Here is a 21544-nt window from a genome sequence, read left to right on the forward strand (position 1 = left end):
AATAGAATTAGAGGGTATGCTGGACACAGCTTGCAAGAAGTCACCACGTTCCGGCACCATCTTGAAGCAGCGTTGACCAAGCTTTTGATCATCTGTCCTAAGATGTGACTCATTGTCATACTTCCCACGAGAGCCCTTTGCATGTTTCAGTAGAGGTGCTATATCATTCTAAGTTGCAGCTATTCCATGAGGTTTTGCCAATTCAGAGATCAGATCCCAGATGCTAAACCAGAATGCCAGCAGGAGAGTCAGACAGGGAGGGTGAGACCAGCACAAGATCAGGTCCCATAGATACAAGAATGCAATCAAATACAATGGTCTATAAAATCAACCCCTTTGACAAGGCTTTTGGCCTTCTGTCCTGATATTTACTTTTTACAGTACCTCGAGATGTTTCACTGTGTTTAAGGTGCTGTATAAAGATTAACTTGCTGCTGCAGCTCATCAAGGGGGATTGCAGATAAATGCAATCCAGTCGTCACCCCACGTTCTCGTGTACAGGTTTCCCAGTCGGGACTCCCATCGGGAAGTACAAATCGCGATCCCTAATACCGCTACCCACCCCACATCCCAGCATTGCCCTTGCTCAGCAAGGCTGAGACTGAGGTCAGTGGCCTCCTGGCTTCCAGCCGGGATCGGGAACCTGCGTGTCCCATCTGGTTACATGCTTTCAAGCAGCTGAGATGAGGAGAGGTGTTCACACACTAACCCAGGCTGGAAGGGAACGTCGCAATAAGCATACCTCTAAGAATCGGAGAGATTTAAAAGCCATGATCCTCACAGGCGTCTGGAGTTTAGGCCCTGGGGGATGTACCAACTGGAACAAAAGAAGTGGTATTACACAGAGACACACAGAGACACACAGAGACACACAGAGACACACAGAGACACACAGAGACACACAGAGACACACAGAATACAAGACCACATGAAGGGCAGTAAGGCATTCAGTTCCTGCTCTGCCTTTCAAAATCATGGCTGATCGAATGTAACTTCAGTTCCACATTTCTTCCTATCCCCGATAACCTTTCACCCCTGGATTATCAAGAATCAATCTATCACTGTCTTAAAATATTTAAAGATCCTGCGTTCACCGTCTTTTGAGGAAGAATAAGAACTCACAACACCAGGTTAAAGTCCAACAGGTTTTTTCCTTGTTCTTTCACGAATAGGATGGGAATGGAGGGATACGGTCCCCGGAAGGGTAGGGTGTTTTCGTTAAGTCGGGCAGCATGGTCGGTGCAGGCTTGGAGGGCCGAAGGGCCTGTTCCTGTGCTGTAATTTTCTTTGTTCTTTCTTTGTTCATTTGGAGTCACGAGCTTTCAGAGCGCTGCTCCTTCATCAGGTGAGTGGCTGAGGAAGGAGTGGCGCTCCAAAAGCTTGTGATTCCAAATAAACCCTTTGGACTTTAACCTGGTGTTGAGAGACTTCTTACTGTGCCCACCCCAGACAAACGCTGGCATCTCCACACCTTTGAGGAAGAGTGTTCGAAAGACCCATGAACCTCAGAAAGAATTTCTTCTCGTCTCTGTCTTAAGTGAACAACCCCTTATTTTTAAACAGTGACCCCTAGTTCTAGTTTCTCCCACAAGAGGGAACATTCTCTCCACATGAACCTTGTTAAAACCTCTCGGGATCTTAATGTTTCAGCCACTTACTCTTCTAAATTCCAGAGGATGCAGACTCAGCCTGCAAAACCTTTTCTCATAAGACAATCTGCCAATCCCAGGAATTAGTCCTTCTCTGAACTGTTTCCAATGTATTTACATCCTTCCTTTAATGAGGAAGCCAATTCTGCATTTAGTACTTCAGATATGGTCTCAAAAGTGAAGCAAAACCTCCCTGCTGTTGTATTCAATTCTCCTCTCAGTAAATGACAACATTCTATTAGCTTTCCTACCTGCCCTCCTGATTGATGGGGGCAGTGTAGAGGGAGCTTTACGCTGTATCTAACACCGTGCTGTACCTGTCCTGGGAGTGTTTGATGGGGACAGTGTAGAGGGAGCTTTACTCTGTATCTAACCCTGTGCTGTACCTGTCCTGGGAGTGTTTGATGGGGACAGTGTAGAGGGAGCTTTACTCTGTATCTAACCCCGTGCTGTACCTGTCCTGGGAGTGTTTGATGGGGACAGTGTAGAGGGAGCTTTACTCTGTATCTAACCCCGTGCTGTACCTGTCCTGGGAGTGTTTGATGGGGACAGTGTAGAGGGAGCTTTACTCTGTATCTAACTCCGTGCTGTACCTGTCCTGGGAGTGTTTGATGGGGGTAGCGTAGAGGGAGCTTTACTCTGTATCTAACACTGTGCTGTACCTGTCCTGGGAGTGTTTGATAGGATCAGTGTAGAACAAAGAAGAAAATTACAGCACAGGAACAGGCCCTTCGGCCCTCCAAGCCTGCACCGACCACGCTGCCCAACTGAACCAGAACCCCCTCCCCTTCCAGGGACCATATTCCTCCATTCCCATCTTACTTATCCATTTGTCAAGATGCCCCTTAAAAGGTCAATATCGTATCTGTTTCCACTACCTCCCCCAGAGTTCCAGGCACCCACCACCCTCTGTGTAAAAAACTTGCCTCGTTCATCTCCTTTAAACCTTGCCCCTTGCACCATAAACCTATGCCCCCTAGTAATTGACCCTGGGAAAAAGTTTCTGACTATCCAGTCTGTCCACGCCCCTCAATCTTGTAGACTTCTATCAGGTCGCTCCTTAACCTCCGTTGTTCCAGTGAGAACAAACCAAGTTTCTCCAACCTCCCCTCATGGCTAATGCCCTCCATACCAGGCAATATCCTGGTAGATCTTTTCTGTACCCTCTCCAAAACCTCCACATCCTTCTGGTAGCGTGGCGACCAGAATTGAACACTATATTCCAAGAGGGAGCTCTACTCTGTATCTAACCCTGTGCTGCACATGTCCTGGGAGTGTTTGATGGGGGCAGGGTAGAGGGAGCTTTATTCTGAACCTGGAAGAAACTATGTACATTAACAAAAGAATCTACACTCAATCTAAGTGCACCAGGAAGTCAAAAAGACATTTCCCCCGAGCTGAAAACTCGTGAATGAAATTATCAATGGAAATTCAACCCACAAGTTTTAAACGGAATGAATACATCGAAACTAAAATGAGCAATATTTCACCAACCTTTAGCGAGACGGCTTTCTGTAGAACATCGAAAAGGAACTGCACCTCAAGGACTGAGGCAGTATCAGAGGGATGGGAGGGCAAGGCGATGAATCCATGCTGGTACTTGCGTGGCAGAAGATGTTGTTCAAAGAGGTTGTGGAGGACTTGGAGGCCGACAGTTAATAGCGACAGAGTACTTGTCCCACTCAGTACAGAGTCACCTGCACAAAGGGCACCAGAAATACATTCACACATGTAACTAAGTCCCATAAGTGGACATGTCCATCAAGCAACATTGTATTGCAACACTCTCCACTTGCCTGGATGGGTGCAGCTCCAACAACACTCAAGAAGCTCAAAACCATCCAGGACAAAGCAGCCCACTTGACTGGCACCACCTTCAATAGATACGCCCTCCACCACCAACACATAGTAGTAGCAGTGTGTATCATCTACAAGATGCACTGCAGCAACTCACCAAGGTTCCTTCGGCAGCACCTTCCAAACCCCTGATCTCTACCACCTAGAAGTACAAGGACAGCAAATGCATGGAAACACCACCACTCGCAAGTTCCCCTCCAAGCCACACACAATCCTGACTTGGAAATATATCATCTCTTCATTGTCGCTGGGTCGTAAATCCGGAACACCCTCCCTAACAGCACTGTGGGTGTACCTACACCACATGGATTGCAGCGCTTCAAGGAGGCAGCTCATCACCACTTTCCCAAGGATGGGCAATAAACACTGGACTAACCAGTGACTCCCACATCCAGTGAATGAATGTAGAAGAAATGGTGGCACCCACCCCCCAACCCATCTCCAGTGAGTATTCATAACATAGGAACATAAGAAAATGGTGGAGGAAGAGGTCACAGAGACTCTGAGGCTCCTCAGTCTTCACCCTGTAACCCTGCACAATTTTCCTTTTCAGACAACAGTCCGATTCCCTTGTGAATGCTTCAACTGACCTACCTCCACCACACTCTCAGGCAGAGCACTCCAGACCCTGCGTGAAACATTTTCCTCATGTCACTTTTCCTTCTTTTGTCAATTACTTTAAATTTGTGCCCCCTCTTTCTTGACTCTTTCATGAGTGGGGATAGTTTCTCCCATCTACCCTGTCCAGGCCCCTCATCAAATCTCCTCTCAACCTTCTCTTCTCCAAAGAAAAGTCATAAATTCTCCAACCTTATCCTCATATCTGAAGCCCCTCATCCCTGGAACTGTTCTGGTGAACCCTTTCTGCACTCCCTCCAATGCTTTCTGAACTGTGGCACCCAGTACTGGATACCATACTCCAGCTGAGGCTGAGCTAGTGTCTAATGCCAGTTCAACATAAGCTCCGTGTTTTTGCACTATGCTTTATTTACTGCTCTCTCAACCTGTTCTGCCACCTTGAATGACTTCTCTATACACACCCAGGCCCCTCTTCTCCTGCACCCCCTTTAGAAATATCCCCTTTATTGCATATCGTCTCTCTGTGTCCCTCCTAAAATGAACGTCACATTTCTTCGCATTGAATTTCATCTGCCATCTTTCCACACTTTCCAACTTGGCTATGTCCTTTTGAGGTCCTACACTTCTTCACAGATTAGAATGCCTTCAATGCTACACCAATGCAAGTCAGTCTTTCAATAATCATGAAAGATTCTCAGCAATTGAAGTAAGCATCATCTTTATTAAAGGATGAACTTGTGACCCAAAAGAATGACTTGCATTTACATAGCGCCTTTCACAACTCAGGGCCTCCTAAAGTGCTTTACAGCCATTGAAGCACTTTAGAAACGCAGCCACCGTTGGAATATAGGAAACCCAGCAGCTAGATTGCCCCAAAACAAGCCAGTGCAGGAGTTCCAGAGGCTGTCTTTCGAGTACACCAGCTATTGTTCCTATTATAAAATTCCTACAGTGCAGAAGGCTGCCACTCGGCCCATCAAGCCTGCACCGACTCTCCAACAAACATTTTATCCAGGCTCATCCCCTCCCCTCGTAACCCTATGTATTTACCCCTTAATCCCCCTAACCTACATATCTTGGGACACTAAGGGGCAATTTAGAATGGCCAATCCATCTAACCCGCACATCTTTGGACTGTGGGAGGAAACTGGAGCACCCGGAGGAAACCCACGCAGACACGGGGAGAACGTGCAGACTCCGTACAGTCAGCCAAGGCTGGAATCGAACCCAGGTCCCTGGTTCTGTGAGGCCGCAGTGCCAACCACTGTGCCACCGTGCTGCCCCTTCCTGGCAATGACAGAGTTCAGGTTCTGGGGATGCACAGTGTATTAACAGTTCACAACAAGAACGCAAACTATTTAAGAAATAGGAAAAAAGACCGTTAAACCCCAACAAGCTTTTTGAGAGATCAATTCCCACCTACCTAGCTTCTTGCTAAGGTCCTTCTCTCCAGGGAATGCATTAATTATCTGCTGCAAACCTAGTAACACATCACACAAATTCATTATCCTTAGGGTTAGAAATAAAGGTTGTCTGCTCCCCCATTTCTTTGCTATCAATGTCATAATTTCTAAACCAGTGTCCTTCAGGAATTCTGCCATTCCTTTCGATAACAATGGGTCAAAATCCTGGAACTCACTCCCCAACAGCACTGTGGGTGTACCTACACCACATGGACTGAAGCGTGGAAGATCTCACTAACTGTCCTGGCTGGAAACAATTCACACCTCTTTAACCTGTGCTTAACCCTCTCTCCACTCGGGTTGTCTGCACCTGTAAAGACTTGGTTGCCTGTTAGGACTCGCATTCCAACCATTATCTTGTAATTGAGTTTGTGTCTGTATATGCCCTGTTTGTGAAACAAATCCTGCACTCACCTGGTGAAGGGGCAGCGCTCCGAAAGCTCGTGCTACCAAATAAATCTGTTGGACATTAACCTGGCGTTGAGAGACTTCTTACCGTGCCCACCCTCCAAGGGCAATTAAGGATTGGCAACAAATGCTAGCCCATGCCAGCGATGTACTCATCGCATGAGCAAATACATTTTTAAAAAGAAATTCTGTACCTCAGCTCCATTTACACCTCTAGGTGCCATATTCCTCCACTTCTTTATCCCAAAATCTGCCCTCTCTCACACCGTTCTGGACTCCCTCCTCCAGAGGAAGCAGTTTATCCACTGCAATCAAATCAGACTTACCGTAACTTCGCAGGAGTTTAGCCAAGTTTCTCACAAACTCATCTTCCCCTGCTCTGGACGCCATTGTCTAGGAGACAAGAGGAAGAATCAGGTGAGACCAGTACCACATTTCAGTGGGCAAATGCATTAAAATTGTTTCTCCAACTCAGAGTCTGGAGGTACAGGATCCGCACAAAGCGCTGACTAGCTGTAAATTCTAAACAGAGAAGAAAGTGAGCACCAGCATTTTCCCCATTTACAATCAATATAACTATTCATTTGATGACATCTCTCAACAAACAGAATATATTTCTGTGCGGGTGGCACAGTGGTTCGCACTGCTGCCTCACAGACTCCAGGGACCCGGGTTCGATTCCCAGCTTGGGTCACTGTCTGTGTGGAGTCTGCACATTCTCCCCGTGTCTGCGTGGGTTTCCTCCACAGTCCAAAGATGTGCTGGTTAGGTTGATTGGACATTCTAAATTAACCCTTAGGTTAGAGGGATTAGCAAGGTAACTAAGTGGGGGTGGGAACGGTATCGGTGCAGACTCGATGGGCTGAATGGCCTTCTTCTGCACTGTAGGGACCCTATGATTCAATGAGTGTTTACATTATACTGGCTATGCCTCAGTGCATCGCATGTCAGCCTAGTCCAAAGGTGCAAGTCCCAATACATGGACTTGAACACAAAACACAAGCTATCTTGCATTAAGTTGATCTTTCTCTACACCCTAGCTATGACTGTAACACTACATTCTGCACTCTCTCCTTTCCTTCTCTATGAACGGTATGCTTTGTCTGTGTAACACGCAATAAACAATACTTTTCACTGTATGTTAATACATGTGACAATAATAAATCAAATCGAAACACTGCCAGCACAGTGCCGAGGGAGTGCTGTGGTATTAGAGGTACCGCTTTTCCGGCTAAGACATTAAACGACCTCCTCAGATGATCGCTCAACACCATTTAAGAGCAGCAAGGGAGTAATGTTTAGGCTGATATCTCTTAATCAATTCTTAAAAACTGGTTCACTGCTTGTTAATCACACTGCAGTCTGTGGGAGCTTGCTGTGTTAAAATTGGCAGCCACATTTCCTACATTACTTCAGTGGTGGCACTCTGAAAAGTGCCTCAGTGGCTGGAAAGCACTTTGTCGCATCCTGATCTCCTGTAAAGGGTTGGATAAATGGAACTTTATTAGCTGAAGTGGAAATTTCCAAAACTAAGCTGGAGACTGGACAGGAGTTTGCACACAGACTGGCTCAGCCTGAGACATTGAGCTGGGAGGTGGTGCTGGAGCCTATGGGGAGGGCAAGTATGGGCCTTGCAGCCAGTGCGAAAGATATCACTGGGCTAAGCAGCTATGAATCAGTCTGGAACGGGTCTCAGACTAAACTGTGAGGGTACAGACGAGGTGAAGCGAGCTGGAGTTATAGTCATAGAGTCATAAAGGTTTACAGCATGGAAACAGGCCCTTCGGCCCAACTTGTCCATGCCGCTCTTTTTTAACCCCTAAGCTAGTCCCAATTGCCCGTGTTTGGCCCATATCCCTCTATACCCATCGTACCCATGTAGCTGTCTAAATGCTTTTTACAAGACCCAGAATTGTACCCGCCTCTACTACTACCTCTGGCAGCTTGTTCCAGACACTCACCACCCTGTGTGTGAAAACACTGCCCCTCTGGACCCTTTTGTATCTCTCCCCTCTCACCGTAAACCGATGTCCTCTAGTTTTAGACTCCCCTACCTTTGGGGAAAGATGTTGACTTGCTGATCTATGCGCTGGGATGAGTAATGTACATGCAGAAAGCGATCATGTATCGGGTTGCTTGTTAATCACACTGCAGTCTGTGGGAGCTTGCCGTGTAAAAATTGGCAGCCACATTTCCTACATTGCGACAGTGGCGGCACTCTGAAAAGTGCCTCAGTGGCCGGAAAGCACTTTGTCGCATCCCCTGTAATTGCTGGTGGCCAGCACGTGGATAAGGATGGTGGGGTTTTCGAGGTGAAGCTTTGGGGGGAAAGGAACAGGAAGAATACAGGTTTGCACACACTCTCGGGTAAGCAGATTAAGCATTAGACTGGTGGACACAACCTCACGCAGGACAGATGTCACATGAACAGACAAAACCACAATCTAGGACATTTCATCCAAACTTATTTACACACTCCAGGTAAGATTCAGAATCTCTCAACAGCGAAGGCCATTCAGCCCATCCCCATGTCCCTACCCCATCTCCCCCACCCCCCCACATTTTCCCCACAGACCTCAGCATTTATTCTCCCCAGATAATTATCTGGTTTTGAACTCCTCAGTTGACCCTGCCTTCACCTCACTCTCAGGTAGTGCATCCCAGATCGCAACCACTCACTATGGAACAAAGCTTTGCCTCCTGTTACCCTTTGCTTCTTTTGCCAAGCACCTTGTCTGTGCCTTCCACTTCTTTACCCTTCCACCAACGGGAGCAGTTTCTCCCCATCTACTCTCCAGAAACTTACCGCTACCAAATCTCAAAAGGAGAACAGCCCCAACTTCTACAATCTATCCCCGTTGCTGAAGAACTTCATCCCTGCAAGAATTCCCGTGAATCTTTTCACTAAAGTATTAAAAGCATGGCTCCTGCTCTGCCCAAGACCTCTGCCCATCTCCACATCATGACTGCCCAAGACCGCCAGGAACGACAAAAGGTCGTGAATGTTGCCCAATCCATCACACAAACCAGCCTCCCACCCATTGATTCTGTCTACACTTCCCACTGCCTCGGCAAAGCAGCCAGCATAATTAAGAACCCCACGCGTCCCGGACATTCTGTCTTCCACCTTCTTCCGTTGGGAAAAAGATACAAAAGTCTGAGATCACGTACCAACCGACTCAAGAACAGCTTCTTCCCTGCTGCTGTCAGACTTTTGAATGGACTTACCTTGCATTAAGTTGATCTTTCTCTACACCCTAGCTATGACTGTAACACTACATTCTGCTCCCTCTCATTTCCTTCTCTATGAACGGTATGTTTTGTCTCTATAGTCCGCAAGAAACAATACTTTTCACTGCATGTGACAATAAATCAAATCAAAATCATTCACATCCTTCCAAAAGTGCTTTGCCTAGAAGTGAACGCAATACTCTAGTTGCTGTTGAACAGGTGTTTTAATACAGTTCACCATCACTTCCGTGTTTTGCCCAAACAGAACCAACTGAAGCGACAGCAGGTTTCCCAATTCACCAAGTGGCTCGCTCACACAGGCTGGGGAGGTTGTGAGGGTGGTGTCTGTTCCTAGCTGAGACCATGAAGGAGGGAAGACAAAAGAAACCTGGGACTGTTTTGGTCTTCATCAGTCTACTTAAGATGATAAGTTAAAGTTTATTTATTCGTCACAAGTAAGGCTTACATTAACACTGCAATGAAGTTACTGTGAAATTCCCCTAGTCGCCACAGTCCGGCGCCTGTTCGGGTCAATGCACCCTAACCAGCACGTCTTTCAGAATGTGGGAGGAAACCCACGCAGACACGGGGAGAACGTGCAAACTCCACACAGGCTGTGACTCAAGCCGGGAATCGAACCCAGGTCCCTGCCGCCGTGAAGCAGCAGTGCTAACCACTGTGCCACCGTGCTGCCCTGCGCCACCATGGCACTGTGTGCCCGTGCCATGGTGGCATCATGGGTAATGTCACTGGACTAGTAACTCAGAGGACACTCTGGAGACACGAGTTCAAATCATGGCAGCTGGTGGAATTTAAATTCAATTCATTTTAATCTGGATAATAAAGACAGTCTCAGTAATGGTGAAACTGTCAATAGTCAGAAAAACCCATCTGGTTCTCGAGTGTCCTTTGGGGAAGGAAGTCTGGCCTACATGTGACTCCAAATCCACAACAATGTGGTTGATTCTTAACTGCCCTCTGGCCTTGCCAGTGGCACTCACATCCAAAGGAACAATAAGAAGTGATTTTGCCCAGCGATGGCAGTGTACAAGTACAGAATGCATGCTCCAATGATCCTGCAGACCAAACAATTTACATCTATATAAAGTCTCGAAAGTAGCAACGGTCCAAGGCACTTCATAGGAACAGATTTGATACACAAGGAGCTATCTGGACAGGTAAATAAAAGTTTGGTTTCGTAAGATGTTTTTTCAGGAGCAACTTGAAAAAGCGAGAGCGGGGTAGAGAGATTAGGATGGGAATCCCACAGCTCAGGGTCCAGGCTGATGAAGGCATGTCCATCTATGGTAGAGTGGGAAAAAATAGGGGATGGTTAAGGAGCCAGAATTAGAGGTCCTCAGAGATTGGAGAAATGCAGGGCTAACAATGAGAGAGAGAAGGATCATCCTGACATCTCATTATGGGGATGAAGTAGCTACACCCTCGCTGTGACTGTAACACAACATTCTGTACTCCCTCCTTTCCTTCTCTATGAACAGTATGCTTTGTCTGTATAGCGCGCAAGAAACAATACTTTCCACTGTATACTAATACATGTGACAATAAATCAAATCATTGCAACATACACCGGAGAAGTGGGGGGAGGGGAGATGGCAGAAAATTCATTTCATCTCAACACCACCCAAAAGGATTGAATTAAAACATTGACGAGCTGAGGTTTTAAAAGTTGAGGGGAAGGGACAAGACAAACAGGAATTCACGCTCCAATGACCCTCCCCAAAGACCTGCCTTTTTAGCGTCGACATCTCTCTGCTCTGGTTTACACCGGCCAACTAAACTACAAAGAGGCTACAAACAAACAAGCTCGAGACACTTACAACCGCATACTGGCTGCCAGGGTAAGCTGTTTTGCGAGGACAAATCTTCTGACCTGGATACCTCCCGGCACTCTCGGTCTCTTCTAACCAGGCCACTTTCAGGGGTTTTTGAGGGAAGAGAAGCCAGGAAAGTTTGAAATAGTGGCTGTACATCTTCACCGGATGCATGCTCAGATACTTCCTCTGAGCTTCAGCCTGTGTCTCCGCAGACCCACGTGTCTCCATTCACAGTGAAGTTGCAGCCACTGCCTGATCAGGTGCTAATGGCCCCCATTGTGTAGAACAGAGGTTCCCCAGGATTTGCTAATACAATTAACCTGCCCAATCAAGGCAGACCCTGACTTCCAGAGCGGGGTGGGTTGGTCGAAAGACAGCAAATCAGAATCATCTTCAAACCCCAGACTGGAAGTTGTGTGTTTGCAGGAAGCACCGAGGATTGTTTTTTGTACAAGTGCATTGTAAACTCCAATCTCAGCTCAAAGAGCCCTATTATCAGAACTATCAGTCCATCTCAGCACAGGATAGCCTAATCAGCCATTGTTTGCAGATAGGTGAACACATGCCTCATATCATGTGAGTGAGGTGACCGATGCCCTTTTAGTTAGCTGCAGTGCCGTACTGAGGGAACGCTGCACTGTCAGAGATGCTGTCTTTCCGATGAAATGGTAAACCGAGGACCCCTTCTGGCTCTGACGAAGGGTCATCTGGACTCGAAACGTCAGCTCTTTTCTCTCCTTACAGATGCTGCCAGACCCGCTGAGATTTTCCAGCGTTTTCTCTTTTGGTTTCAGATTCCAGCACCCGCAGTAATTTGGTTTTACTCTTCTGTCTCTCTGGCTGGACATGGGTGGTTTCACAGCTACTATTTCAAAGAGTAGGAGTCCTCCCTGCATGCTGGCCAACATCTTTGCTTCAACCAATATCACAAAAAAAAAACAGAATCTGGTCAAGGCCCATTGCTGTTTGCTGGATCTTGCTTTGTGTAAATTGGCTGCCGTCTTCAGTGGCTACACCGAAAGGTAGCCATGATGTGGAGATGCCGGCGTTGGACTGGGGTAAGCACAGGTAAGAAGTCTCACAACACCAGGTTAAAAGTCCAACAGGTTTATTTGGTAGCTTTGGAAGATTTGGAATCACAAACTTTCGAGTACTGCTCCTTCATCAGGTGACTCACCCGACGAAGGAGCAGTGCTCCGAAAGCTCGTGATTTCAAATAAACCTGTTGAACTTTAACCTGGTGTTGTGAGGCTTCTCACTGTATCTACCCCAGTCCAACGCCGGCATCTCCACATCATGGCTTCCACAGATGCTGTGGAGATGCCGGCGTTGGACTGGGGTAAACACAGTAAGGAGTCTCACAACACCAGGTTAAAGTCCAACAGGTTTATTTGGCAGCAAACGCCACTAGCTTTCGGAGCACTGCTCCTTCGTTTTGTATGAAAACAAAACCTGATGAAGGAGCAGGGCTCCGAAAGCTAGTGGCGTTTGCTGCCAAATAAACCTGTTGGACTTTAACCTGGTGTTGTTAGACTCCTTACTGTGTCCACAGATGCTGTCAGACCCGGTGAGATTTTCCAGCATTTTCTGTTTCAGATTCCAGCATCTGCAGTATTTTGCCTTTATCACCCAGTGTCTGCGTGGGTTTCCTCCGGGTGCTCTGGTTTCCTCCCACACTCCAAAGATGTGAGGGTTAGGTTGACTGGCCGTGCTAAATTGCCCCTCAGAGTTCGGGAGATTAGCAGAGTAAATACGTGGGGTTACGGGGATAGGGCCTGGGTGAGATTACTGTTGTGCAGGCACGATGGGCTGAATGGCCTCCTTCTGCATTGTAGGGATTCTATAAATGCAAGGCTTTTTTAAAAAAGAAGCGGAAGCAGCTTTGTAGGTTCGGTGGGACAATGCCCTGTGAATCCACACTCCACATCCCGGTATTGCACTGGAGTAACACTCTAGCTCCTTAAGGTATCAAAAACAGAAAATGCTGGAAAATCTCAGCAGGTCGGACAGAATCTGTGGAGAGAGAATAGAGCCAATGTTTTGGGTCTTCATCAGAGCCTTAGGCTACCTTAGGATATCAGCAGGTCCTGAAAGGCGCTATATAAATGACAGTCTTTCTTTCATCCAGGTCTAAGCTCTGGTCCAGGTTACCAGCTGTCAATCCAGTTGTGCATGTTTCTGGAGGTTTCAATCGCATGAATCACAGTCCAACGATGTGCAGGTCAAGCGCATTGGCCGTGCTAAATTGCCCCTGACATTAATCAAGGGGACTAGTTAGGGTGGGGTTATGGAGATAGGGGTTGTGGTCGGTGCAGATTCGATGGGCTGAATGGCCTCCTTTTGCACCGTAGGGATTCTATGATTTTAATTCAACTCAACTTCCCCATCCAGTTGAACAACATATTGAGACTAGGGAAAGGATTTGGATGGGGAAAAAAAATCAAATTACTGTGGATGCTGGAACCTGAAACAAAAGCAGAACATGTTGGGCAAATCTCAACAGGTCTGACAGCATCTGTGGAGGGAGAACAGAGTTAATATTTTGAGGGGTTACGGCAGGAGTGCGGGGTTGCAGGGATAGGGCAGTGCAGAGGGCCTGGGTAAGATACTAGACAGTGGGTGCAGACTCGATGCACTGCAGGGATTCTATGAAAACAAAACACCAGGGAAATGGAAACGTCTGTTTCTGAGCATAAATCCGAGTTAATTTTACGCAGGGAATCAGAGGTAACCGTGTAAAAACAATCCACGCCCCCTGAGAATTTCAACTGCAGCAGCTCAAGTGAGAAGATTATCACTGGCCGCTGACACTGTCCAAAGCCACAAACGTAGATTTTTCACAAACCGTACCTTCAACTCCCACTCTCGGGTGTAAACAAGCAGCAGGATGCAAGGAGTCTGGGTAATGTTACAGAACTCCCCCCACCCCCCCGGGGTGACAGTGTCAATGGGCTGGTTTTATTGGCTCTCATTCCAAGTCCCCACTCAGAGTTGAATGGACTCCATTGCACAACCTGTGAGCCAGACTGGACAGGGCAGGTCTCCACCTCTTCCAGCCACTATAAAAGAGATGGAATACTTAAGGCAAAGGACACCACCAGCCAGTTAAATCTCACCTTCTTTTAGCTTTGCTGTTTGTGCGGGGAGTTATCCTTTTCCTTCAAAGTTAACCTTTAACCCAGGCCAAACTGGGTCTTGTTAATCATTGCCAAGCTCAGCCACGTCTTTGTTTAGCAGGGAGATCGCCACAACACTGACAACATTCAAACAACACCATGCTCCCGACCAACTCTGGGGGGCAACTCTCCACTGGTTGGAGTCGTAGCTCGCAGGAAGGAAAAGGCAAAATATTGCAGATGCTGGAATCGTAGAAACCCTACAGTGCAGAAGGAGGCCATTTGGTCCATCAAATCTGCACCGACAATAATCCCACCCCAGATCCTATTCTCCACAACCCCACACATTTACCCCGCTAATCCCTCTGACCTACACATCCCAGGACACTATGGGCAATTTAACATGATGTGGAGATGCCGGCGTTGGACTGGGGTGAACACGGTAAGAAGTCTCACAACACCAGGTTAAAGTCCAACAGGTTTATTTGGTAGCAAATACCATAAGCTTTCGGAGCACTGCTCCTTCATCAGATGGAGTGGAAATGTGCTCTCAAACAGTGCAAACAGACAAAATCAAGTTGCAGAATACTGATTAGAATGAGAATCCCACAGCCAGCCAGGTCTTAAAGGTACAGACAATGTGGGTGGAGGGAACATCAAACACAGGTTAAAGAGATGTGTATTGTCTCCAGACAGAACAGCTAGTGAGATTCTACAAGCCCAGGAGGCAAGCTGTGGGGGTCACTGATAGTGTGACATAAATCCAACATCCCGGTTTAGGCCGTCCTCATGTGTGCGGAACTTGGCTGTCAGTTTCTGCTCAGCGACTCTGCGCTGTCGTGTGTCGTGAAGGCCGCCTTGGACGACACACGACAGCGCAGAGTCGCTGAGCAGAAACTGACAGCCAAGTTCCGCACACATGAGGACGGCCTAAACCGGGATGTTGGATTTATGTCACATTATCAGTGACCCCCACAGCTTGCCCCCTGGACTTGCAGAATCTCACTAGCTGTTCTGTCTGGAGACAATACACATCTCTTTAACCTGTGTTTAATGTTCCCTCCACCCACATTGTCTGTACCTTTAAGACCTGGCTGGCTGTGGGATGCGCATTCTAATCAGTATTCTGTAACTTGATTTTGTCTGTTTGAGAACACATTTCCACTCCATCTGACGAAGGAGCAGTGCTCTGAAAACTTATGGTATTTGCTACCAAATAAACCTGTTGGACTTTAACCTGGTGTGAGACTTCTTACCAATTTAACATTGCCAATCAACCTAACCCGCATATCTTTGGACTGTGGGAGGAAACCGGAGCACCCGGAGGAAACCCATGCAAACACGGGGAGAACATGCAAACTCCACACAGACAGTGACCCAAGCCAGGAATCAAACCCAGGTCCCTGGAGCTGTGAGGCAGCAGTGCGAACAACTGCACCATCTAAAACAAAAACAGAAAATGCTGGAAAATCTCAGCAGGTCTGACAGTGTCTGTGGAGAGAGAATAGAGCCAACGTTTCAAGTCAGGATGACCCTTTGTTAGAGCAGAAAGGAAGATGGTTGCGGTTATTGGAGGTCAATCATCTCAATCCCAGGGCATTATTGGTTTATGGGATGTGGGCATCACTGGCTGGTCCAGCATTTATTGGCCATCCCTAATTTCCCTTACCTTTGAACGGCGTGGCTTGCTGGGTCATTTCCGAGGGCATTTAAGAGTCAACCACATTGCGGTGGACCTGGAGTTACATGTAGGCCAGACAAGATGAGGATGACAGATTTCCTTCCCTAAAGGACATTAGAGTTCGTCAGAAAAATCCCTTCCAAGGCCCAACCATCTTGACCTTCCCTCCATCATAAGGTCAGAAATGGGGATGTTCGCTGATGATTGCACAATGTTCAGCACCATTCACAACTCCTCAGATACTGAAGCAGTCCATGCCCAAATGCAACAAAACCTGGGCAATATCCAGGCTTGGGCTGATAAGGAGCAAGCAACATTCATGCCACACAAGTGCCAGGTAATGACCATCTCCAGCGAGAGAGGATCCAACCAACTCCCCCTGGCATCACACAAACCAGTCTCCCATCCACTGACTCTGTCTACACTTCCCGCTGCCTTGGAAAAGCAGCCAGCATAATCAAGGACCCCATGCACCCTGGATATGCTCTCTTCCACCTTCTTCCATCAGGAAAATGATACAAAGTCTGAGGTCAGGTACCAACCGATGCAAGAACAACCTTTTCCCTGCTGCCATCAGACTTTTGAATGGGCCTACCTTATATTAAGCTGATCTTTCTCTACCCGCTAGCTATGACTGTAACACTACATTCTGCACTCTCTCCTTTACTTCTCTATGAACGGTATGCTTTGTCTGTATAGCACGCAAGAAACAATACTGTCTCATACATGTGACAATAATAAATCAAATCAAAGGTTTCACAATCATTAAATTCTTAATTCCAGATTTTTTTAATTGAATTCAAATTCCACCATCTGCCGTGGCGGGATTCGAACCCTGGTCCCCAGAACATTAGCCGAGTGTCTGGATTGATAATCTAGCGATGATACCACTAGGCCATTGTCTCCCCACATAATTTGATAATAGTCCTGTGAACACCTTAGGGCACCTTATGTTAAAGGCGTGACATAAATGCAACTCGTTTCAGTTGCAAGAACTCCCATGAAGAATCGCCACTTGTGCAGAGCACCAGACAGTGTAGGTACCGCGTATTTAACAATCTTCTGAGAGAAGGGAAATCATTGAAATAGAATGAATCCAGTTGTTTGACAGGACAAATGATAAACAGATGAGACGCAGCACCTGCTAACAGTGAGCTATACCCTAGAGACTCCCCCATTTATAGCTCCTCACACTTCGTTTCAGACTCTATTTCCTCTGAAATGTGTTTTCCTGCTGCTCCCTGCTACTTCCCCATCGAGATTAGACAGTTTCACAAACAGTTGCGCTGCCCTACCCACACCATGCCACACTGGCATTGTTGTGCGACCAACTCTTGAGAGATAAACTAAGGGAAACTTAGACTGTGGGATGAGTCAGGAGGTAAGCTGGTGACAATGAGAGCGGGCAACCCCTTAAAATGCAGTTGGTTATCCTGGTTCTGCTTGCCAATGTAGCGTTTACAATGCACTGGACAGGCTGAAGGGATAAGAGCATTGAGGGATGGTGAGGTACGGACGCAGGGTTGGAGTTGACTCAAGGACTATAGAGAGGAAAGGGACATTGATCGGAACAATTACAGCTCCCCGTCTTTCCCACCATCTTCCTATCATCCCCAACACCCAGTGCATTCCCACCTCACCCCATTCCCTTATTCCCACATTTTCTATCCCCTTCCCCATTATTCCCACATCCTTCCCACACCAACCGTATTCAATCTTTCCCCTTCCCTATGAACCCTTCCTCCTGTCTTCCCCTCACCTCCCTATTGCCCCTTCTCCCTTCCTCACCATCCATCTTCCCCGTTCCTATTCCCTCTTCCCTTCGCAGTCCCTTCCACCCACTCCCCCACCCCCTTTTCCGACTTCCCCTCCTCATTTCTCTCTTCGCTGCCCCCAATCCCCTCCCTCAATCTCCTTTACCCCCTTCACTTCGCTGCTCCCGGTTCCCACTCCCAAATTCTCCCAATTGCCCTTTTCCTCCATTTCATTCACCCTATCCTTATTCCTTCGACCCAGTATCCACCCCCCGATTGCTACTTCTCCTCCTCCTCCTCCTCTCCCATTCCCTCCCTCCACTTAACCCCCTCTCCCCAATCTCCCCTTAACTCCTGTCCTCCACTTGCCTCCCCTCACCATTCACTACCTCACTTTACACCCACATTTCCCCCTCCACTCCTCCCCATTAACCCCCTACTCTCCCCATCACCTCCCTTCCCCCAACCACCTCCTCCCCCCCCTCCTGCCACCCTCCCATTACCCCCTCCTCCCCACACCCTCCTATTGCCCCTTCCTCCCATTACCCCTCCCTCCCGTTACCCCTCTCCTTCCCCCCACCCTTCCATTACCCCCCTCCTCCCATTTACCCCCATTACCCCCCTCCTCTCATTATCCCCCGAACAACCCACCTACCCTCCCATTACTCCCCCCATTGCCCTCCTCCTGCACCCCCAACCCATTACCCCTCCCCTGCCTCCACCACCTATTACACCCCCGTCTCCTCCCCCCATTACCCCCCCCGTCTCCTCCCCCCCCATCACCCCCCATTACCCCCCCCAGTCTCCTCCCCCCATTACTCCCCCCAGTCTCCTCCCCCCAGTATTACCCCCCCAGTCTCCTCCCCCCATTACCCCCCCCATCTCCTCCCCCCATTACCCCCCCAGTCTCCTCCCCCCATTACCCTCCCCCAGTCTCCTCCCCCCATTACCCCCCCAGTCTCCTCCCCCCATTACCCCCCCAGTCTCCTCCCCCATTACCCCCCCAGTCTCCTCCCCCCATTACCCCCCCAGTCTCCTCCCCCCATTACCCCCCCCAGTCCCCTCCCCCCATTACCCCCCCAGTCCCCTCCCCCATTACCCTCCCCCAGTCTCCTCCCCCCATTACCCCACCCAGTCTCCACCCCCCATTACCCCCCCCTCCCAGTCTCCACCCCCCATTACCCCCCCCAGTCTCCACCCCCCATTACCCCCCCCAGTCTCCACCCCCCATTACCCCCCTCCCAGTCTCCACCCCCCATTACCCCCCCCACCAGTCTCCACCCCCCATTACCCCCCCCACCAGTCTCCACCCCCCAGTCTCCACCCCCCATTACCCCCCCCAGTCTCCACCCCCCATTACCCCCCCCAGTCTCCACCCCCCATTACCCCCCCCAGTCTCCACCCCCCATTACCCCCCCCAGTCTCCACCCCCCATTACCCCCCCCAGTCTCCACCCCCCATTACCCCCCCCAGTCTCCACCCCCCATTACCCCCCCCAGTCTCCACCCCCCATTACCCCCCCCAGTCTCCACCCCCCATTACCCCCCCCCAGTCTCCACCCCCCATTACCCCCCCCCAGTCTCCACCCCCCATTACCCCCCCCCCAGTCTCCACCCCCCATTACCCCCCCCAGTCTCCACCCCCCATTACCCCCCCAGTCTCCACCCCCCATTACCCCCCCCCAGTCTCCACCCCCCATTACCCCCCCCAGTCTCCACCCCCCATTACCCCCCCCCAGTCTCCACCCCCCATTACCCCCCCCCAGTCTCCACTCCCCATTACCCCCCCCAGTCTCCACCCCCCATTACCCCCCCCCAGTCTCCACCCCCCATTACCCCCCCCCAGTCTCCACCCCCCATTACCCCCCCCAGTCTCCACCCCCCATTACCCCCCCCAGTCTCCACCCCCCATTACCCCCCCCCAGTCTCCACCCCCCATTACCCCCCCCCAGTCTCCACCCCCCATTACCCCCCCCCAGTCTCCACCCCCCATTACCCCCCCCCCAGTCTCCACCCCCCATTACTCCCCCCCCCAGTCTCCACCCCCCATTACTCCCCCCCCCCCAGTCTCCACCCCCCATTACTCCCCCCCCAGTCTCCACCCCCCAGTCTCCACCCCCCAGTCTCCACCGCCATTACTCCCCCCCCCCCAGTCTCCACCCCCCATTACTCCCCCCCCAGTCTCCACCCCCCAGTCTCCACCCCCCAGTCTCCACCCCCCAGTCTCCACCGCCATTACTCCCCCCCCCCAGTCTCCACCCCCCAGTCTCCACCCCCCAGTCTCCACCGCCATTACTCCCCCCCCCCAGTCTCCACCCCCCATTACTCCACCCCCCATTACTCCCCCCCCCAGTCTCCACCCCCCATTACCCCCCCCCCCAGTCTCCACCCCCCATTACCCCCCCCCCAGTCTCCACCCCCCATTACTCCCCCCCCAGTCTCCACCCCCCATTACCCCCCCCCCAGTCTCCACCCCCCATTACCCCCCCTCCCCTGTCTCCTCCCCCCATTACCCCCCTCCCCTGTCTCCTCCCCCCATTACCCCCCCTCCCCTGTCTCCTCCCCCCATTACCCCCCCTCCCCTGTCTCCTCCCCCCATTACCCCCCCTCCCCTGTCTCCTCCCCCCATTACCCCCCCTCCCCTGTCTCCTCCCCCCATTACCCCCCTCCCCTGTCTCCTCCCCCCATTACCCCCCCTCCCCTGTCTCCTCCCCCCATTACCCCCCCTCCCCTGTCTCCTCCCCCCATTACCCCCCCTCCCCTGTCTCCTCCCCCCATTACCCCCCCTCCCCTGTCTCCTCCCCCCATTACTCCCCCTCCCCTGTCTCCTCCCCCCATTACCCCCCCTCCCCTGTCTCCTCCCCCCATTACCCCCCCTCCCCTGTCTCCTCCCCCCATTACCCCCCCTCCCCTGTCTCCTCCCCCCATTACCCCCCCTCCCCTGTCTCCTCCCCCCATTACCCCCCCTCCCCTGTCTCCTCCCCCCATTACCCCCCCTCCCCTGTCTCCTCCCCCCATTACCCCCCCTCCCCTGTCTCCTCCCCCCATTACCCCCCCTCCCCTGTCTCCTCCCCCCATTACCCCCCCTCCCCTGTCTCCTCCCCCCATTACCCCCCCTCCCCTGTCTCCTCCCCCCATTACCCCCCCTCCCCTGTCTCCTCCCCCCATTACCCCCCCTCCCCTGTCTCCTCCCCCCATTACCCCCCCTCCCCTGTCTCCTCCCCCCATTACCCCCCCTCCCCTGTCTTCTCCTCCCACTCACTTACTCACAGTTTCTGCTCCATCACCTGACACCTTCTACCCTAAACATTGGACTGGAGGTTAAGACCCTGGTACGTACAACGTCATCGCGTCTCAACGTCAGCGCTTCCCTCCACGCCACGCGTCATGACGTCACCGCCCCCTCCATCACCCTGACGCTGCGTCACGGCGCAGCGGCCGCTTTGCATCAAAACATCATTGAATTATTTCTCCCCCGCTATGAAACTGAAACGGAAAAAAAGGGTTCGGGAGAACTTCCGGCTCTTGCTCCTGACGGATTAAAATAAAGGATCGCAATATTTATATTCCGGGCGCCAGATTTCCCTGGAGATTGTTTAACAAGAGCGGCGCCGCAGCCGGAGTCCTCCTGCACAGCGCCACCTGCCGCTCTGGAGGACACATTACACTCCCAGCAACAGCCTCACCTCACCTGGTGGTGGGGATGCCCAGGTAAATATTGACAAGGAACATGGTCACATTCCATTGAAAATGCAACGGGCACAGCCATTACAGTACAGAAGGAGGACATAGAATCAGTGTAGTGAAGAAGGAGGCTATTTGGCCCATCGAGTCTGAACAAAAAACAATACAGCACAGGAACAGGCCCTTCAGCCCTCGCCGCTCCCTGGTCCAAACTCGACCATTCCCCCCCCATTACCCCCCCACCTCCTCCCCCATTGCCCCCCCGCCTCCTCCCCCCATTGCCCCCCC

General features: G+C 50.4%; 1 protein-coding gene across 6 annotated transcripts in view; it reads right to left on the reverse strand.

Moving 5' to 3' along the window:
- Positions 1-20915, reverse strand: part of stk11ip (serine/threonine kinase 11 interacting protein) — a 120737-nt gene extending 99822 nt beyond the window's left edge. For 2 of the 6 annotated variants that reach the window (XM_078227800.1, XM_078227804.1), the window contains exons 1-5: positions 20839-20915; positions 15808-15923; positions 6283-6349; positions 3144-3346; positions 743-817 (exon numbers count right to left, since the gene is read on the reverse strand). In XM_078227800.1, coding sequence (XP_078083926.1) covers positions 743-817; positions 3144-3346; positions 6283-6346 — 342 coding nt within the window. In that variant the 5' untranslated portion in view covers positions 6347-6349; positions 15808-15923; positions 20839-20915. Of the gene's footprint in view, positions 1-742; positions 818-3143; positions 3347-6282; positions 6350-11025; positions 11157-15807; positions 15924-20838 lie in introns of those variants that run through there. The other 4 variants (XM_078227801.1, XM_078227799.1, XM_078227802.1 and 1 more) reach the window with 4 other exon arrangements.
- Between the last annotated feature and the right edge of the window lie 629 nt (positions 20916-21544).

Source organism: Mustelus asterias, chromosome 14 (genome assembly GCF_964213995.1).
Source record: "Mustelus asterias chromosome 14, sMusAst1.hap1.1, whole genome shotgun sequence".
Lineage (NCBI taxonomy): Eukaryota > Metazoa > Chordata > Chondrichthyes > Carcharhiniformes > Triakidae > Mustelus > Mustelus asterias.